Source organism: Macrobrachium nipponense, chromosome 15 (assembly GCF_015104395.2).
Source record: "Macrobrachium nipponense isolate FS-2020 chromosome 15, ASM1510439v2, whole genome shotgun sequence".
Classification (NCBI taxonomy): domain Eukaryota; kingdom Metazoa; phylum Arthropoda; class Malacostraca; order Decapoda; family Palaemonidae; genus Macrobrachium; species Macrobrachium nipponense.
Window position 1 is genome coordinate 29,144,893 of NC_087208.1, and position 20,361 is coordinate 29,165,253.

Here is a 20,361-nt window from a genome sequence, read left to right on the forward strand (position 1 = left end):
CTGTATTCCTAACTGCTCTGGCAACGGCGAAGAGAGTTAGCGAAATACAGGCTATCAGCAAACACGTCGGCTTCAAAGGGCATAATGCGGTCTGCTCTTTGGGTATGTCGTTTCTGGCCAAAAACGAAAACCCTTCCAATCCGTGGCCTAAAACGTTCGAGATCAAGGGTATGGCAGAGATCATTGGTCAAGAGCCAGAAAGAGTCCTGTGTCCTGTTAGGGCTCTTAGAGAGTATATTCGTAGAACGAAGGATTGCCGAGGTTCTGCGGAGAACTTATGGTGTTCGGTCAAGAGACCAAACATGCCCATGTCCAAGAATGCACTGGCATTCTTTTTAAGAAACACCATTAAAGAGGCGCACTCTTCTTGCAAAGACAGCGACTTTAAGCTACTAAAAGTTAATGCGCACGAAGTAAGGGCTATTTCGACCTCAATAGCCTTTCAGAAAAACATGGCTCTTAAAGACATTTTAAGTGCTACTTTTGGAGGAGTAACTCAGTGTTCGCCTCGCACTACCTACGGGAGGTGAGAACGACCTATGAAAACTGTTACTCTCTTGGGCCATACGTCGCCGCAGACACTATTTTGGGGGCAGGAGGTAGCACTCATCCTTTCCCATAGAAAAGGGTAGGTGAGTTTTTAATATTTGTATGTTTATGGTTGTAGGGTCGGCTGCCGAGTACGGTCGTCCCTTCCTTTAGCCTTTGGTATATGGGAGTTTGTTGTTAGGCTAACTTAGGTGGTGGTTTTGCCTCGTTGCCCTCAGAAGTATGGTCATGGTCTAGTCACATTGTGGTCCCGTCCCCGTTGACAGATCATCTAGAGCGCACCAACTACACAGGTCACTACCTTGTTGGTAACTCTAGTGAAGCAGAAGCAGGCTTGGGTGACAGTAATCACGAAGTCAGCTATGCTAACAGGTAAGGAACCAAGATGTCAATCATCTACATTTATATGTTTCCTAAAATCCTTTTTCTGTCTCTCCCACCGCCAAAGGTGGGATTCAGCTATATATATATCTGACAGGTAAGTTTCATGAACAAAATGATATTGTTAAGATACAATAAAGTTTGTTCATACTTACCTGGCAGATATATATATTTTTAGTACCCACCCACCTCCCCTCAGGAGACAGTGGAGATAGAAATCTGATAGAAAATGGGAATGGTTCCTGATACCCGCCTCCCAGCGGCGGGAATGGGTACTAACCACCCTAACTCCCACTACGTGTGTCGTAAGTTTTAGAAATTCTGTCGGACTTCAGAGAATACAGCTATATATATATCTGCCAGGTAAGTATGAACAAACTTTATTGTATCTTAACAATATTATGTTCATGTTGCAGACAAGGTTTATGTGTAAGGATTTGTCTTCCTGTCATAGGAGTATTCCTCTACTTCCTCAACACAAATTTTAATGGCAGAAGAGCTCTGATTGCGTTGGTCCCATCTGCTTGCTCAGGACCAGTCAGTCTTTTTCATTTCATCGCCATTATTTTGTCGAGGGAGGGCCAGTTGGTGTGAGTCTTACAGCTCACTCCCTGCCCTTAACCCTTTCAGTTAAATATGTTTCTTTGCCTTCTCTCAGGATAGAAGATATCTTCTCTTCCTGGGAGGGAAGGCATATTATTTGTTTCTTTTCATGTTCTGCAGTTGTCAGCTTTGCTTCTCGTCTTGAAGTCGGGTGGCTGCAGCACGTTCCGCTCAGATCTTGGGAGCCCCTCTGCTTCACTTCCCTCTGCCAGAGTTGCCACTTCACTAGATTTTGTGCTGGCTTATGAAGGCTTCGCCATCATGCAGGAGTACCAATCTTACAGACGACTTCTCCAATTTGGCTTCACCTACTTCTGTGCTGTCTCATCTCCCTCTGATGTTTCGTCATCCGATGATGTTCACCTTAGTACTCCTTTTTGCCATATGAATAAAATTGTATTATACAATTTAGTTTGAATATACTTAATCTACTCTTACACACAATCTTTTCTTTATAAGAGTAGTCTGCTGTGTGATGTCACAGATGGGCTTGTGACTTTATGGCTTCTCATAACAGCATAGATTCAGTCGACTCTGTATTTCAAGAGAAGTGCGCCCCATCTTTCGCTATCTTCAGCGTTGGAATTTCTTGGTGATTTCTTCGCTTTTCATTGGTATGTGTACTGATGAGGCACTCAGATTGCTGTAGGAGACGAAGTAAGACCTTATCATCATCATCTTCACCTTCTTTGGTGCTCTCCATCATCAACGAGCTTTTTTTTTTTTTTTTTTTTTTTTTTTTTGTCATAAGGTCTTCAAGATCCTACCAATCTCAGTTCCTTGTCATGATTTCCTTGGATTCAGCAAGTTGGAGAGGTAACCTGAATCTCTGATATTAGTTCTGGGATTTTCCCGAATTAGTATCTTCTCCCTTGTTTCTTCAAACGCTTGGGTAGAGCGAGCAACCAACCTTCATCCTGTTTGTGGATTGTTAGCTCGTCCGATCTTTGATTTTATCGAAATGCAAGACTTAAGGATGCTTCCTACACTCGGTATTCTTCGGAACTCTGATTCATTTTTTCTCATCCGTTTGAAGTAACCATGAAGATTCTACAATGTCCCAACCAGATTTGATGCAGTTTCTTTGCAAGAGATATACTAGATGTCCTGGGATGTCTTTCAGCTGAAATGTTGTTGTCTCTGAAGTCTATTTTTGTTTTAAAACTCGTTTGCCAGCTAGAAGCAGGACTTCCTCACCAGGGTTCACGTCTGTGGACATGGTTTTAAGTGACAGAAGCAGGATTTTCTCACCAGTGTTCACGTCTGTGGACATGGTTTTAAGTGACAGACGTGATGCTCATAGCTGACGCACTCCTTTGGCTATTTGCGATTGAGAGAGAGAGAGAGAGAGAGAAGTCTTTCTCTAGTTTCCAAGATACCAAGGCATTCTTCTCTTGTTCTCCTAGGAGGTCGTACGTTCATCGTTCACCTTCCAGTCAGTGGTCTTGACTCATGAAGGCTAAGTTTTTGTGCTTTTGCTACTCTCTCTCAGACGATGACATGTATGTATGTTGTCTGTCATTGTATGTCTGCAATGACTATTGGTCACATAGGTAGGTCCGCCAAAGTTACCTTGGTAGCATCCAGTGGGCATGCCATATCTTCTATGTGCAGGATTGAATCAGACCTTCGACCTACCTCAGTTGGTTTGTGTAATGCCCATGAGTGGACATTTGACTTACCCAACGTTCATTCAGTACATCTGTGCAATGCCTTTTTTGGCCATAGGAAACGACTGACGGGAGTTCCCTTGGTAGTGAGACAGACATTCCATGTCTTCAACCTAAGAGATTGATCTCCAACTGTTGAGTCCTTCACAACAACTCAATGGATTCATTCAGTCAAGCCTGCATGGCCTTCATTGTAGGGATTGAAAATTTTGTGTTCACCCAAGGCTTCAACCCTTCCCAGGTAGGAGGAATTCTATTATGTTGTTTCATTGTTTATTTACATTTGAATTGTTCTTATCAGAATATTGACTTGAAACTTCTTTGAGATTCATACCTACTCAACTGGTTAGGTAATTGAGTCTAGACCAAGAAGACTTCAAGACAAAGGAAGGATGCCCTTTACTAACTTAGCCTAGCCTAAGTTGTTGAGTTCTTAACCTAGCCAGTGATTGAGTTCTTAGCCTTGCCTGGCTAGTTTGAACCTACTTAAAACCATCTTAGCCTAGCCTAAGTAGTTGAGTTCTTAGCCTTGCCTAGCCGGGTTTAGCCTAGTTAGTTCGAACGTTATTTTCCATCTTACTCTAGCCAACGTGGTTGAGTTCTTAGCCTAGCAAGTGGTTGGGTTCTAAGCCTAGCCCAACTATTTCAAACCTACTTTAACCATTTTAGCCTACTCTAAGTAGTTGAGTTCGTATCCTAGCCTATTCTGGTCTAGCATAGTTAGTTCAAACCTTATTTTCCACCTTACCCTAGCTTAAGTGGTTGAGTATTTAGCCTAGCAAGTGGTTGGGTTCTTAGCCTAGCCTAGCCGAGCTAGTTCGAACCTAACTTTTCCATCTTAGCCTAGTTTAAGTGGTTGGATTCTAGGCCTAGCTGAGCTTGTTCAAACATATCTCTCCATCCTAGCCTAGCCTAAATGGAGGAGTTATTAGCCTAGCCTAGCTGGTTTGAGCTTATCTTTATCAGCCCTGCTCTTCGATTTCCCAAAGCGTGTTCTGCTTTGTGAATCTGCAAGAAGATTTTACAGATCTTCAAGAGTTCGGTGTTGGACTAGGTTAGGATGGGTTCGATTCCCAGCTTAACCTACTTTTACAAATCCGTGTAACCAGACCAGTTCTGTATCTCAATACCATAGTTGTTCTTGGCCCTGAAGGAGTTGAGATCAGTCATTAGTGCTGTGCTATGTTGCTCAGGAATGTCACAATTGTGGTTCCTTAGTCTAAAGGTGGGGCCACATTTCCTATCATCAAAGGACGTCTCCTCTAATGAGTAGCATACTGAATGTATGTCATCATTGAGGATCACCTCATGGGTTATCCCCTCTGTTGGAAATGCATGTTTCTTTGACAGTGCACAGATTGACAGTAGGATATTTAGAATGTATCTGCAAAGAGCAAATTATTATAGGACGTCGCTTTGGGTTATCCTATTGTCTCCTCTGACTACTTGGAGAAGATCCATGTTAGATCTCTTGAACATGGTCTAGAGGTCTTTTATTCATGGTCTCAGGTTTGTTCATTGCAGCAGAAGACTCCTTTCTGCATATTGGGAACATTCTGGGAGGTTGAACAATTGCATGCCCTACCTCCCCTTCTCAAATCCACTAAAGACCTAGGAAAGATAACTTCAACTGCAACACGATGTGGAGTTCTTTGTCCTGTACACTTCATGCCCTCTAGGCCAGGAGCTGTCCAAGATGCGCACTCCAACATTTGCAGGAGGCATCTGAGTACAGGAGCATTTCAGGAGGGGGTGAATTCAAAGGAACTCCCTTTGTTAGGCTCCAAAGTCCTAGGCTGATCCTAGTAGCTCCTTTTGGTCCTAAGCTGAGTGGCTGAGAGAGATTCTGCCTTAGCACAGCCTACTTCGCCAGTCTCGTGTGGAGAGATGCCACCATTCAGTATAATCCTTATCTCTTCATGTTTGGAGTCTGTCCAGTTTCTCTTTCAAGCAGGAAATCTTTCTTCCAGATGTAAAGCTAGTACTTTAAAGGATCTTCATCAGCCATATACAAGATGAGCCATTTGCTGCTGTGATTGGTGTCATCAAAAGGATTTCTCTCCACTCAGAGTTCCTGTTCAGTAGACAACATCTGGATATTTGTCAGAACAGATGAAGTTCTTTCAGTTAATACTGGCGAAGGGCTACAGGGCTGACTTGTGATTGGTTATCTAAAAGATGTGGGCATCACTTTGTTCTGAGGATTCTCAATGTGTTTCAAGAGCTTTGAATAGTCATGTCTGCCTAGGATTTTATATTATTGATTAATCTGGTAACTTTCATTGAAAATGTCCCATTACATCTTGCAGGATTTTCTTTTTCCTTTTCAATATCTTTGGGATCATTAAATGAGACATTCTGAAATTACATGAGATTATTTTTACTTTTCTTCTTCATATACATATGTGGTCATATCACCTCTTTACATTGAGATTGATGCTTCTTCATGTCTTGCTGTCATCATCACTAACATTAGTATGGATGATTTTTGCCGTGTGTCTGGGCAATGAGGGGCTGGTGTATGGGTTGTAAGGATCTCTTATCTCATTCTATACCAGAGGGTTATCACCTACAGACCCATAGATTTTTTCTTGCAACTTGCAGTGATGCTATAAAGGTGGTGTAGGCACCCAGCTCTCCCTTGACAGACTAGTATCTTGCCAGAGTGGCATATGTGAGTCTGGAGAGTGTATACAGAATGATTGGACTCAGTCTCTCTTCCATTTTTCCATTGTGGATCATCATCTGGGTGTGGGTTAGATACAGTTGCCTGCACTTTGAGTATCCAATCTTATCATAGTGTCTTAAGATGCAGCTTCCTCTTTTCTCCCTCTTAACGAGGAGGGAAAGCATGGGTAGATCTAATTGCTGGTCCAGTTTTGGGTTTGATCAGGAGTAGCTGCTTCTGCCTTGAATTCTTTTACAGGGGATTCCATGGCTCATTGATATTTCTTCCTTATTTGAGTTACCTTACCTTACCCCTGTGCCATATCCTCCAGGACGTTGGCCGTCATGGATCTACACTCCTGTCTGTCTCTTGTAGCTCATATCAGCTGCACTGCGGTTGTCATTCTTCGGTTTGTCAGTCTCACCAAAGCACCTAAGTCTTTCTCTCTTGGTCGTCCCCTCCCTCTCCTACCCACTATCATTCCAGTCAATGCCAATTCTCCATACCACCTCTCCTCATTGTGTTGCCAAAGAAGTTGCACTGCCTTTTGAGCACTGCTTGCATATGTTGCCTATTTTCCCCAACCATGATCAGTACTGCCTCATTTTTAAATCCAGCTGTCCAAGGTACCCTCATCATTCTCCTCCACAACCACATTTCCATTGCTTCCAGCATTTTCTCCAATCCACCAGACAGAGTCCAACTCTCAACACCATATAATAATTTTACCAAATGTAGGTTTTCATAAAATTCTTTCTTGTTTTGATTGATAGTTTTTGATTAGTTAGTAAGTGCTTCATATCATTGGATGTTTTCTTTGCTATTCCTAGTCTTTTCTTAATTTTTACCTCACATCTTGCATCCTGTGATCATAATACTATTTGGGTGCCGCATTGCAAGTTAACCCTTGGAACTGGTAATCTCTTAGATATGACCATACACTCTGTTTTCTTTACATTGATGTTCACGCCTTTACTTTCACTTTCACTTTCCTGCTTTACATTATCCAGCATTACTTGCAACTTCTCCTCTGAGTCCACTACTACTACCGCGTTATGGGAGTAATGATAGTAGTTTATATTTGACAACGTCTCCAAAGGTTGTGAGAGAGAGAGAGAGAGAGAGAGAGAGAGAGAGAGAGAGAGAGAGAGAGAGAGAGAGAGAGAGAAATTGGTGGAAGAATGAATGGGAGTGGTTAAATGGCGGTCGGAAGCGTGTCTGTTGTGGCACTCTGTAGTATATCAGTGGGAGTCTGTTACGAGAGTCATAAGAAGTAAGGCGTTCGATGAAGGCATAAAGTTGTTTTTGGTAGCAGTCTTGTCCGTTGATGTGTTATTTGATAGTTTTTGGGGTTGTAAAGTTGTTGTGCATATGTCTGTCTGGTTGTGGTGAAGTGGAAGAGGTTGGTGGTGCATTTTCGGTGTCTGTGAGTGGTGGTTGGGGCAGTGTTGGTGTCGGCGGGTTGTTGTGCCGGGGTAAGTTGTGTGGTTGTCGTGTTCTTTCGGGCTGTTGGTGTTCATCTGCAGTGATTTGTCGGGTTGTTGAGTTGTTGTGGGGTTGTGGGTCTCAGTTGGTTGGTTTGTGGTTGGTTATCGGCGGTGGGTGTGTGTCGGCTAGCCTATAGCCTATATCCAGCGGACAGCACAGCCTAGCCCTGAGTATCTGGAGCCAGAGATGAGTACGTGTTTGTGTTTTGTGTGTTCAGTATTTTGTGGAACCAAATGTCCTGCAGGTTAAAAGTAACGGAAAGGGGAAAGTGTGGCTGTGGGAAATTTTGTCAGCTTGTGCGATTAACGTAACTGTTGGGAGTTTGCTTGTGTTTTTAACTTAGCTTTGATTCCGCCACACCGTCATCTGTGTATCTTATGTTATTGATATTTTGTCCCCCAATCCTTATACCTTCACAATCTCATGTATTCCTCATTATCATTTCTCCATATAAGGATAAAAGTTTTGGGACAAGACACATCCTTGCCTCACTCCTCTTATCTCTTGATACTCTGTCATTTCTCCATTGATTTTCACACCAATACAGTTTTCTTAGAATGTTCAAATCATTATTGTCGATGCCCATGTTTTCTAGCATTTCCATTAAATTAGTGTGTTTTACCCTTTCGAAGGCTTTCTCATAATCTATAAAACACAAATACATAGAGGTCTCTTTGTTTCTCAATTGTTCTTTCCGCTATCATTAGTAATGTAAAAATCAACATTACTTTCCCTTACCTTCCACAAATCTGCACTGCTCTTCTGTCACTTCCTGCCTTATTTTACTCCAAATCTTCTTCAAGATCACTTTTAAAATAATTTTTGTAATTTGCCTCATGATGCTAATGGTTGTATCTCAATCTCACTTTCAAGTGTTCCACTCACTTTTGGTATTATTATGTATGCGGATTTGATCAGATGCTCTGCGTCTTGTTTATCCAAGTACTGTCCTTTAAAGGGGAACTTCTGGTTGCATTTTAGCTGTTCCATATGTAGTATTATTCCATTTAAATATCCCTGGTGAAAAATGTTTTTTGAAAGGGGCGTTTTCTTATTTTTTATAACCAATTTTCTATTGCACCATGGGCGCAGCCATTTGTGTGTGGCTCATCTGTTATGCGTGATGTCATGTCGCGGTAGGCTCAGACAGAACTATTCCGAGGGCACAGCATCTTCAGATAATATCCTTTTTGGTTTGCATTTGTCAGGTGAAAATATATGATTGAAATGGTAAATAAAGAAGTAGCCTAAAGTAGGCCTAGTTAGGCATATATAGCCTTAAATTCTAAAATCCCATTAATTAAACTAGTTAAAAAGAACTAAGTGAAGGCCCTCACCAATCATGGACACACACACACACACACACAAATGTTTAGAAAAGTGCCGTTCACCCCATCACACCACACACATGGCGATTGACAAGAATAAATTTCAATTCAAATGCATACAAGTGGAGGCACCATAGCATAGATAATGGTAGATAGCCGCCCTATCTTTGTCGGTACAGTGGTCTGTTCAGAGGGAAATTAAGTTCCCAAAACATATTATATAAATTTTTAGCCATACCTAATAACCTGCTCCTAATATCCCCTTTTAAATCTGTTGGCAAGAAAGGGTCCGAATAGACAACAGTTTACGTCGTAGGTCAAAAGGTTTTGACGTTGATATCCTCCCTTCGAAGAGCCATCAGCCAGTGACTTGATTTATCTCTATTTGACAGAATCCTGTGGAATGATATGCCTTTTGGACACTTGCCAGAAATAGTGGCACAACCAAACGCCATACAAGTTAGCATAATTGACACTATTTGAATGACAATTGACCTAAAACACGAGAGCAATACTGAGGATGAATACAATACACGTGCTTTGCTGCGCTTGTTATTGTGAGGCGACCGCGGCACTACGTCATTGGTACTAATCCGCCAGATGGGAACATAGTCAAATCCTGGATAAATAGCGTTCTCTATTGAACTACCTCGTCACTACTTTGAAATTAAATTGTAAAAAAAATGGGGTTATGTACAAATTCGAGCAATGTCTCATTTTTAAGCTTATTAAAAGTTCTGTTTGACAAAATTAAATGGCTATTAATAACCAGAAGTTCCCCTTTAATGAAAAGTACTCCCGCATAGGGCCTAATGCTTAGATCAACCTTTTCTTCAAATCAAAGGAAGGTTACAGGAGTCATGACATCCCTGATTGCATGCACAACTGGAAGCATGACATTTCTGTGTGGCATGCAACTCCAGTCAGTTGTCAGAGACTACCTCACACCTATTATAAAAAGACATGGTTTGTATCCCCCAGGAACAAATACCAAAATTTTAGAGTATGTGAATGTATTTTTCTTAGATATTAAAACCAGAGCAATTTACATAGTTCAACCCATGTCAACAGCCTCACTTTATCCCTGTGACCAAAGGAAAAGTGGGTAGTGTCTGTAGGTGAGTGAGGGGTATTCCTCCATTCACCTCCCTTTCCCATCAGTTAACTAACTGCATATGCTGAAGGAGATCTATTAATAAGGCTCAGGTTTGTATTCCGTGAAAAAATTCAAATTACCTTTAAAAATTTGGTACTATTTCTTTGTACTATAAGACACTTAAGTGCATCATCAGAATCTCATAGGGTTACTGAGCTGATCAAACAGTATTATGATTGCTCGGTGTTATTAAAAAGAGCAATACATAATATTTATACCAAAGCTATCACCATGGGTACATTTTTTTTTTTTTTTTTTTTTTTTTTTTTTTTTTTTTTTTTTTTTGCAGAATTTGAACCTTTTTGTGAATGAATATTTCTATTTATTTTCAGGGAAGTTGCCAGAGATATTGGAAGATATAAAGAAGAGATAGTTGGAATAAAGCAGTCTTGTGCAAACCTAGAATCAGAGTTATTTGATCTTAAAGACCAAGAGAGAAAATCAAATGACAAAATGAGAACCCAGAGGGTAAGTGAAAAAAAATCATATCACTTATGAATTCAGGATGTCTGTAATTGTGTTAAATGATGGTTGAGCTCTTGAACACTTAGTTTCCTAAGGACATATTGTATTTTCTGGGGTCAAAAACACATTACCATCTTTCATAGGGGACAAAGGTTGTATTTTAAATTGTCCAATCTTAACCCTAGAAGGTTATCATTGCAAGATAGTAGTCAGAATGACTGTGTGTGAAGTTTATAAATTATTCATTGCTAAAATAGTTTGCAAAGCCAGATATATTTATTCATAAAAGTTCATTTGTATGGTGGCCAGTTATTTTGTTCTCTGTCCAGAAGTAACTTCTCTCAGGACTTTGCTATGACCAACCAATCATCCAGGTACCTTTGTTATGGGTTCTATTTTTTATACTCTCTTTTCTTCTGTTTGCGTTGCGTACCTACGGGTTTTTATTCTCTCTCCTTCTGGTTCTGTTCGTGGTTACGGATAATGTTCGGAAGATTATCTGCATTATAGACTAACCTTCACTTATCACTTGCGATTGGTTTCTCTTCTCTTAGGAACATTGGAATGTTATTTATTTTGTTTTAGCCATGTCTTTCAGGAGGTCTTTCCTTACATGGATACGTTCCACGGATTCTGGGCAAGTTAAACACCACTTAATTAATTTGCTTATAATTAGAATAAAGTACAAATTTCACAACACAACACTACACCACACTGGAACAGAGGGAGAAGGGATACAGCCTCCCCGTATAAGGTCTGATTCTTAACTAACTCTCTCTGGGAGCTCAAATGAAGTCTGGACCTAGCTGATTCAATTAGCTCCTCCTTAACTACTCTCTAAGACACATCCTACTTCTTCTTGAGTGGCTTTCCTTACTTCCGGTGCTACCCCTAGATTGGTCTGATTGGTTTCTTCTCTTGATGGTAACCACCCACTGAAGGAGTCAAAGTTCAGAGTTTCTGGTGAGGTTTGCATTTTACTTTTTTGGAAATCGACTGCACTGTTTAGTCTCCTACCTTAACTTCTGGTAGATTCTTTCATTACTCTACCCTCACTATATCTATTTCTACCAGTGGATTTTCCTAACTAATTGTCCCTATCTATCTTGAAAGACAGACTTGTTGTTTGCTAACACCTTAGCAGTCATCTGATCCCTTGAGCATGAGCCCATGTCAACATGAGAGTGAATACTCTTGTAAACACTTAAGGTGATGTTGTCAGACCAAAACATAGCACCCTGAATTGAAACAACTTTGCAGGACTGAATTTAAGAAACTTCCCGGAAGAATGATGGATCGGAATCAGGAAGTTTGCATTCTTCAAGTCTATGGTCAGCATAAAATTGCCTTTCCTGACTGCTGCTAAGACTGTTATTGGCGTTTCAATTTTGAATTTCGTCTTTCTGACAAAAAAGATCCAAAGATGATAGGTCTGTCACAGGTCTCCAATCGCCATTGGCCTTAGGAACAAGGAAAATGTGGCTGTAGAATCCTCTTGAAGGAAGCTTTGACAACTCCCTTCTCCATCATTTTCCTCATTTTGTCTTGCATAATAAGGGGCTTCTGACACCCAGGATTGTGAGAAAGATATGATAGAGAGCAGTCTGTGAGGGGTGGAATGAAGTCGAATGGGAGTAGACAACCAACTCGCCAGGCATCCCCCCACTGGTGGCACTGAGTGGGAGAGGTGCCCAGCCTATTGTCTCACACCTCTTTCCTTCTGATTCTCTACTGCTTCCACTTCCAAAATATTCTGTTCAGCTGAAGTGGAAGGTATAGGGAGTTCATGACCACCAGCTCTTTTGACTGGAGCACCAGTATCATGTCCGTGAAGATCCCAGCTTCTCAATTCTATGACAGCATCACTTACATCACTTGACTGCTCTCCGTAACGGTCCAGATAAATTGGCTGATTAGGAATATCAGCGGCATCATTCCATGCTCCTTGACCGAGATGAGAACATTGATTCTCTCTCCAGTCTACCAAATCTCTTGAAGCATTACTTCCGTCATACACAGTGTTTCTAAGAGCGTCAGCTATGGGTGAAGGCCTAGCAAAAGCCGTTGGAGATCTAGACTTTGACTGCCAAGTCCAGGGGGGGAACTACTACCTCACTACTATTCCACTGCCTAGTAGTAGAATGAATGTTATCATCTACGTGAGGCTTTCCCAAAACCAACACTCGTGATCTCTTGACTGGAATATTCTTATCCTTTCTCCTCACCTTGAATGGACATAAAGGAGAAATAGGCACTTGGTCCACGATCTTGGTAGTCTGATGGGTAACTGCTGCTCATACGTCCGAACCTGTTGAAACGTCCAGCCATATGTTTCTTTGCCTGTGTTAGCACATTAGAAGGATGGCTTTCAACTTTCAACGCTGAATTAACCACTACTTTTTAAGCTTTCCCCTTGATTCTTGAACACTTAACTGGAGCGCGCACAGGAGAAACAGAAGAATCCAACAAAGCCAAAGTCTTATTAATCTTCTATTAATCTTCTTCTCTAAAGCTTTTAGCTTCTCCATAAATGCACATGCTACCAAATCTGAAAGCGTAATTGTATCTGTTGTCTTCGGAGCTGAGGGGCAGGTGGAGTTAGCTGTGATGTCATGTCAGTCACCATGTTGGATTGTGATGTCAGTGAGGCTCCTGGCTGTGACGTCACTATGCTGGATGGAAAACGTGAGGGGGCTGTTGGTACACCGTGTAGGCACAGTAAAGTGCGTCCCAGGGTGATGTGATATTGGTACCATGTGTGTTCCTGTAAATGTTGTGGTGTTCGATCCTATATGGTGTAGACCAGGGGGAGGGGGAACACCCATAGCATGAGGCATAGGAGGGAAGCAGGATGCCATGTAGTGAGACAAAAGGCCATCTAAAGTTGGTACCCCTGATAAACCTAGTGAAGCCCACATAACCTCCATCCTCTGTGCATCTGGGGCTGGAAGAAACCTTCATAGGGGGAATAAAGGTATCTACAATATGCAATCACACGACAACAATAAACACCAAAAACACACACTTGAAACCCAAAGGGAAAAGAAAAGTGGCCAAACTAAACCAGCTTTAAAGAGGAATACAGTAATACCTCAATCTTATGCGATTCGAGTGGCGGAATTCATAATAACGCGAACAATTCATCAGAGAAGTTTCCAAGGCTGAGGGTGTGGTTGGATGTATGGGTACCATGTGAGAAGAAAGCAGTAAGATTGTATAGAGGAAGCTACTCAGAGAAAGGGTTGATTTGGAAGGCGAGTGAAGTAGGGAAGCAGTTACCCAGTGTGGGATGGGTGGAGGGGGTTAGGAAGGCCTGTGACCTTGCTACAGTTTTTTTAGTTTTATATGTTGACATATATGCTTTCATACATTTAATTCAAGGATATTATCATTATTATTATTATTGTTATTTAATCTTATTAATATTTGAAAATGAGTACTTATTATTATGTAGATCATTTATTTATCATCCGTGTAGGGGATAGTGCTGTCAGTGTATCTCACATGGTGCACTGTAGGCATTACTTAAGGTTCTTTGCAGCGCTCCTTCAGCCTCTAGCTGCAACTCCTTTCATTCCTTTTATATACTTTCTTTCATATTCTCTCTCTTCCATCTTGGTATCCACCCTCTCCTAACACTTGTTTCATAATGAAACTGTGAGGTTTTCCTCCTGTTAAACCTTTCAAGCCTTTCTACTCTCAATTTCCCTTTCAGTGCTGAATGACTTCAAAGGTCCCAGTGCTTGGCCTGTGGTCTAAATTCTATATTCCATTTATTATCATACAAACGTGGTTAGTCCTGGCCATCTCCCATAAATGTATTAAAACGATTCTTGCCCCCTCTCTCTTCTCTCTCTCTCTCCTCTCTCTTCTCTCTCTCTCCTCTCTCTTCCTCTCTTCTCTCTCTCTCTCCCCCCCCCCCCCCTCCCTCCCCCCCCCCTCCCCCCCTCCTCTCCTTATCTCTATAATTAATATATATATTATATATTTTATATTTTTTTATTAAATATAATATATATCTATATATATATAATATATAATATATAATATTTTGATTAAAAAATAGTAATTAGTGAATACACAGCGTTGCTCTAAGAAAAAGAAATATTTGTGACAGTTTTAAAGATACAGGCAAAAGAAAAATCCACAAATTAGTGAAACTTCCCATGGACAAGTGAATGATGTGTTCCACAAAATTCTGCAACAAAATGAGATACGTAAAAATTAGGGGCCACTTTGTAGTTAACTTCCATCTTCATTTTCTGTTTTTGCCCCTCTGTCCTAGTTTGAATTTCTCCATTGGATTGCAGTGGAATGTCTACTACCATTGCCCTTGACAATGCTCCCACAATCTACCCCTTCACAGCCTTGTACATGGTCTTTTTATGTTTGCCTTATTTGTCTCTGTCCCCCTGTATAATTGTATAGCTTTTTAAGAATACTTCTGCCTTTACAGGGATCCTCAGCATACTTGTTGATGTGTCTTGACTCCTCTTTCATTTATCCATTCTCAGTACTTTCTTCTTTACTTTTAAATTGGAGCTTACGGGCTTTTCAGTCAACATTTTGGCACTGGACATCGACTTCCTTCTGCTCATCATTTCAGTAGGTTTTCTTGGTGTAAAAATTTTCTCTAAGTTTTCTCTCAACCTCTTTGTGAAGGTTTCCTCAGGTTGTCCGACTTCCTCCATCCATTGGTCAGCTGATTGCATGTTGTGTAGATTGTTTTGTGCTTTTCCTGCAGTTAGTTTGCAACCTGATTAGAGTTATTGGATAATGGGGCCTCGGGCAAGTAAATGTATTCCCACAGATTATCTGCCTTTGGCCATAGTTTGTGCCTGGTGGCAGGCCTTTCCGTCCCCTTTGGCATATTTTGGTTTTTTAGTTCACTCCTTCTTCTGTGTGCTTGCAGTTATGGTTATTGTGGAGGATGCACCTTTCTATGTCCTGTCTGGTATGCTCCCTCCTATAGGTATATTCACATAAAATACTTCAATATTATGTCTAAAAGGTTTTTCATCCTGAATTTGAAATATGACAACAGGTATCAGTTACAGGCTGAAGAATAAGAAAGTTATTATTCTGTACAGTGTAAGATGGTAATGCACAAATTAACAATACAGTATAAATAATGCTGTAATAAAGAGCTCCAATTTGAATTGCTAAAAACAAAATTTTTCAGATACCAGTTTTGATCAGGACAAGACAGCTGGTAACTAAAAAAACAAATAAATACATAGATATTACAAATAATTTATACATTAAAATGTAAGAAAGGTAAAAAAAAAGAACACTAACACTTCACGCACAATCCCGTATAATAAGAGGTTACATGGCAACTCACCACTTATTACTAATTACCAACCAAGTTGTGTGGGCATCATCACTCTTCATAAGTAGGCAATCAACACTTTGATAATCTTAAAGCTTAAGTCAAATAAGTTTGTACTTATAAGACATATTTTATTTCATATTATGTTTAGTTTTATCTTTCTCATATTTCACACATTTTTATTCTTAGACATTATTCAAGTGAGGCTCTTTGGTACTAAAATTGATTCTGTGTAAAATTTTGTTTCAGGTGTCAATTCAAAAGCTACGTGCCAGATTGACACAACTTACAAATCAGGTAGGGCCACCTCCACCACCAAATGTAACCCAAATTGAGGAAGATAAACGAGAACAAGAAGCTAGAAAAGCTGAAGTTGAAGAGAGAGTAAGTATGATTTATGATTTACAATTGTCAATAGGTTTTATGGCAATCATTTGTGCTTAGTGATATTACAAGATTTTTGCTTCAAGATATTGGTTAAGGTTTCCAGGAAAGATGTGTAATTTGGCATTGATGTACAGTTTATGTATGGCTGCTTGACAGCATGTATTCTCATATATGCTTAGATGCAAACTGTGATTACTTGGTACCAACATCTGTAAGGTGTGCATTGGTTCCTGACGTCATTTACTGTAACTATCAAGCTTTTATTAAGAGCTCCGTTGAAATTCTTAAGTTGTTAAACCCTGCCGATTCTCAGTGGTGGCTTCCCTAAGTAAAAAATAAAAGTCATTCTTGTTCATCCCTCATCCAATGGAGATCTCAAGAAAGAATACTAGTAAATTAAAACTGCAGGTTATAGCTGAGGCTGAATAAAATGAATAACGGCCAGGCGGAAGTGACGTTCACATCTGGAGAAATTGCACCTCATGCTTATACAATGAAGTAATATGTGCACGTTTTCAACCAAACGTCACTAATTTACGATGAAGGGTATCTCTGAATTATATCTCTTCTGACAAATAATGGCAATGACGATATCGATAATACTCAAATCAGCTGAGATTTTTAGAAGGTCAACAATATCAAATGCAAATGATGTACATGACGATGTTTATATTTTGTAATACAGTAACAGTATGAAATAGTGATATACTGTAATTGGATACAACAAGCAAAACAACCTTTATTTAAGTCATCATTACTATAAAACATAGTTGTACTATTATATTTTTGCAAAAATCTCACTTTTCTCCAAAAAACATTTTGGTTTTGTAATTTAAAAGTTGTCCTATGCTACAGATATAAGATAAATTCATGAAAATTGGCCATGGTTTTTACCTTGTTTTATCTAAAGGTCGTCTTATATACAGAAATATACTGTAAATTTTTTGTGGAAAACTTGCCTATTCTCAGTATTTTTATTGAGAAATATTCACTAATTACTGTATTTTCATATCTTTTTCAGGACTAAATACATTAATACATTTTTTGAGATGAAACTATTAAAATATTCAGGTGTAAGCATTTTTAAAGTTTTTTTTGGTGTTAGAACTATCAAATATGTATTTATAAGTATTTCTGGGCTTGACCTGTGTCGGCCTGTGAAATGGTTCCTTTGATACTATTTCTGAGGAATAAATATTGCTATTCATCCTAGAGAAAAAAGAAACAATATAATGCCAAGATAAATGGCTCGCTCACTTCTTATAGAAGTGTCGGTATAGTAAGGAGCGAGTGGAATCACTACCAGAGGTCCCTTGCCATTTAGCTTCTTCCTTCGACAAAACCCCGAACTACGGAGGAGACGTGCTACAGCTCCCGGTCTACTACTACCGTGAGCGCCTCCGACGCCTGAGACGTCATTCCTTTCGATAGCACGCGTTACAACCAGACGTTAGAATTTTTCTGTGCTGTGTTTCGCTTGATTTTGGATTATCTTTTGGATTATCTTTTATTTTAAAGATGTCTTCAGCTTCTGCTTCTAAGTTAAGTACTGTTTGGGGTTACTGATCTCATTTTATGATGATCTTCGTGTTTTATACATATTCGGAGCCTTATCGGCCGGTATGCCCCTCGACCGCTTGGCGGTACGGGTTCTCTCTTTCGGTCTTCCATACCGTTAGGGATTTCCCCCTTTTTTCTCAGTACTTTAGATATGGTTACTTATACATAGTCTCTATATCTTTTATGCATTTAGTTTTTTAGTTAGGCCTCCACGGGGCACGCTCCGACCGCACGTTTCGGACCTTAGTCTAGCTACGCCTTACATTGTTAGGAGTTTTATCAGTCACGATTTTGAGAGTCATATCATCTTAATTATTCTGATGTTCTCTCTTTCCTTCTCTAGTTCCTGATTACCATTAATAATATTATAGGTACTAGGTTGGCTAGCATACACCATGCTTCGGTATGGCGATTAGCTTCCCTGTTATAATTTATTTTTTTTAACCGTTTAAGTTAGGCTTTCATACCCCAATTGTCGATTGGTGATTAGCCTGCCCCCCGTTTTCTTGAACTAGAGGTTAGATTAAGCTATCATACCCCTTTCTTCGGATCGGCGATTAGCTTATTTTCTGTTTGCTTAGCTTCGTGTTCCCCGTGTTAGCCTAGCTTTAAGATATCTCTTTAATTTTATTTGATTGATTATTATAAGTAATCCTATACATATCAGTGATATTGATGTTGTTCCGACGGTTCTTCCCCACCTCGTGTCTTTCACCTGGCTGGGAAGACCACCGGTTGATCGCGGTGAGCCACCCGGTTACGGGGTCCCCCTCCCGGTCCCCCCATTCCCCCCTCCATACATTGCCATCCACGTCGATGGGTGATGACTCGTTTCTCACAGCTAGCGTCCGAGTCTGCATGAGAGGGGGTGACTCACGGGACTGGTGGGGATCTCCCCTCCCCTACTGGTATTCTCACTCGTCATGTGCCTCGGGGGCTCGGGACCTCCTCCCCCCTTCTTCTCCGTCCTTAACTGGCCGCTCAGGGGGAGGGCTCCCCTACCCCACGTTCTTCCCTACCCTTTCCCCCTCAGTTCAGTCCGGCAGGTGTCTATCCGCCGCTACCGAACATAGAGAGGGGGGGAGGGAACCACTGGGTTTCCTATCCACTTAGGATAGTTCACACGAGCACTTACTGATATAATGGGTTTTTATTTTGTTTTTATTTTGTTTTATTTAATGTTTAGAATCTTTTGCGTTACTCCGGGGAGGTTTTTTATTTCCGCCTCTCGTACTATCCCTTGCTTCGTTAGAAGTTTGACATTGCTCACTCAATATTAATTAACTCCGGGCCATACGGAGAACTCCGGGCCCTACGGAGTCTATTTTTAGTCATATACAAGTGAGCTTAGGCGGAGGCGGAGACTTTCTTCCCCCCTCGTAACTTTTCTACGTAATATTCATACGTAGATCTCTATCCGTCGGTCCTACTCCGGCACCCACGGATATTTTGCATATTATACCACCGGAGGTTGTCATTGGTACTCATGTATCCTTTGACTTACAGATGTTGTGCCAGGAGATTGGGTGCAATGCCATCCTCCAAGACCCGTGCGGCCATATAGTATGCCGTTCTCATGCAGGATGTGCAGTGAAAGTGGAGGATTTTATCGTTTGGCATCATGAAGCTTGCCAAACCTGCTACTTGCTAGTAGGAGATGCCTCACTAGTAGTAAGTTTCTTAGCACTTTTTTTTTTTTTTTTTTTTTCATTCATTCATCACCTGGAATACTTGTTATTATATTATACCTCTCACATATGAGACACATTCATATAATGTCAACACAACAGACATTCCTCCCCTATCCTCTCCCCAACTCTAGACCCTTTTTTACAGGGTTCTGATGAAGAAAAGAAGAAAGCTTTGTCGACTCTCAAAGCTTGGGTAGGGGGTTTTGGCCGGAATTCGAAGGGCCGCCCCTACATTCTTACCCAGGATATGGCGGACCTAGTATTCCCAGGAGCCAAGAAAGGATCAGTGGTGGACCCGATAGCGGCCGCCCCTTTGCTGGCCGACCTTCAAGTCATGATCTCCCTTCAGGAGGGGGATTTCCCAGAGGACGTTGCAGAAGACGTTGCGGCAATGAACCTCGACGTCGAACCCATGGCTATTGAGGGTGTAGTAGGGGCAGCTTCTGTGGGTTCTCAGGGCCCTTTCCTGAATTCCCTTTCTCCATCACCTTCTACTGATCCTTCTACTTCCACTTCTTTCCGGGGCTTCACTGAAGAGCAGCGGTCTGTCCGTCCTAAGGCTACTTCAGTGATCCCCAAGGCTAAGATGACCGAGGAGAAACTTAAAAAGTCTCTCCCCAAGAAATCGGTCATCCTGACAGACACTGTAACTCCGGCTCACCACCCCGGATCAGTTAGGTCAAGGGAGGCCTCTTCCTCTGCGTCGAGGTCCCCCAAACATAGATCACGTAAGGATCAGGCTCAAGTCCCTCTTTTTGATCCCGAATCCTTTTCAGCTAATATTCTGGAGCAGGTGGGAGTGATCGTAGGGGCCTTGGTTGACAACAAGGTCGGCTCGGTGCTCTCCCAGCTCTCCAGTTCTGTTACGTCTTCCGGCCAGTCGATCCAATCGCTGGCGGAACGGGCTGGCCGTTCAGGAGAATGCCATCGCCGGGATTCAAACCTCGATTGCGGCAGGTTCCCCTCTATCTGTGCCACCTTCTCCTCTTCCAATCCAATGCCAGATTCCAGCCAACTGCCGGAATTCAAGGCGGCCAACCCTTGGAGGATCGCTTCATATGCCCCGTTTGTCAACGGAATGTT

The 20,361-nt window shown here is 41.2% G+C and overlaps 1 protein-coding gene across 3 annotated transcripts in view; it reads left to right on the forward strand.

Moving 5' to 3' along the window:
- Positions 1 to 20,361, forward strand: part of LOC135227060 (structural maintenance of chromosomes protein 6-like) — a 287,005-nt gene that overhangs the window by 190,461 nt on the left and 76,183 nt on the right. For all 3 annotated transcript variants that reach the window (XM_064266876.1, XM_064266875.1, XM_064266877.1), the window contains exons 16-17: positions 10,176 to 10,311; positions 15,890 to 16,024. In XM_064266876.1, the coding sequence (XP_064122946.1) occupies positions 10,176 to 10,311; positions 15,890 to 16,024 (271 nt within the window). The remainder of the gene's footprint in view (positions 1 to 10,175; positions 10,312 to 15,889; positions 16,025 to 20,361) is intronic.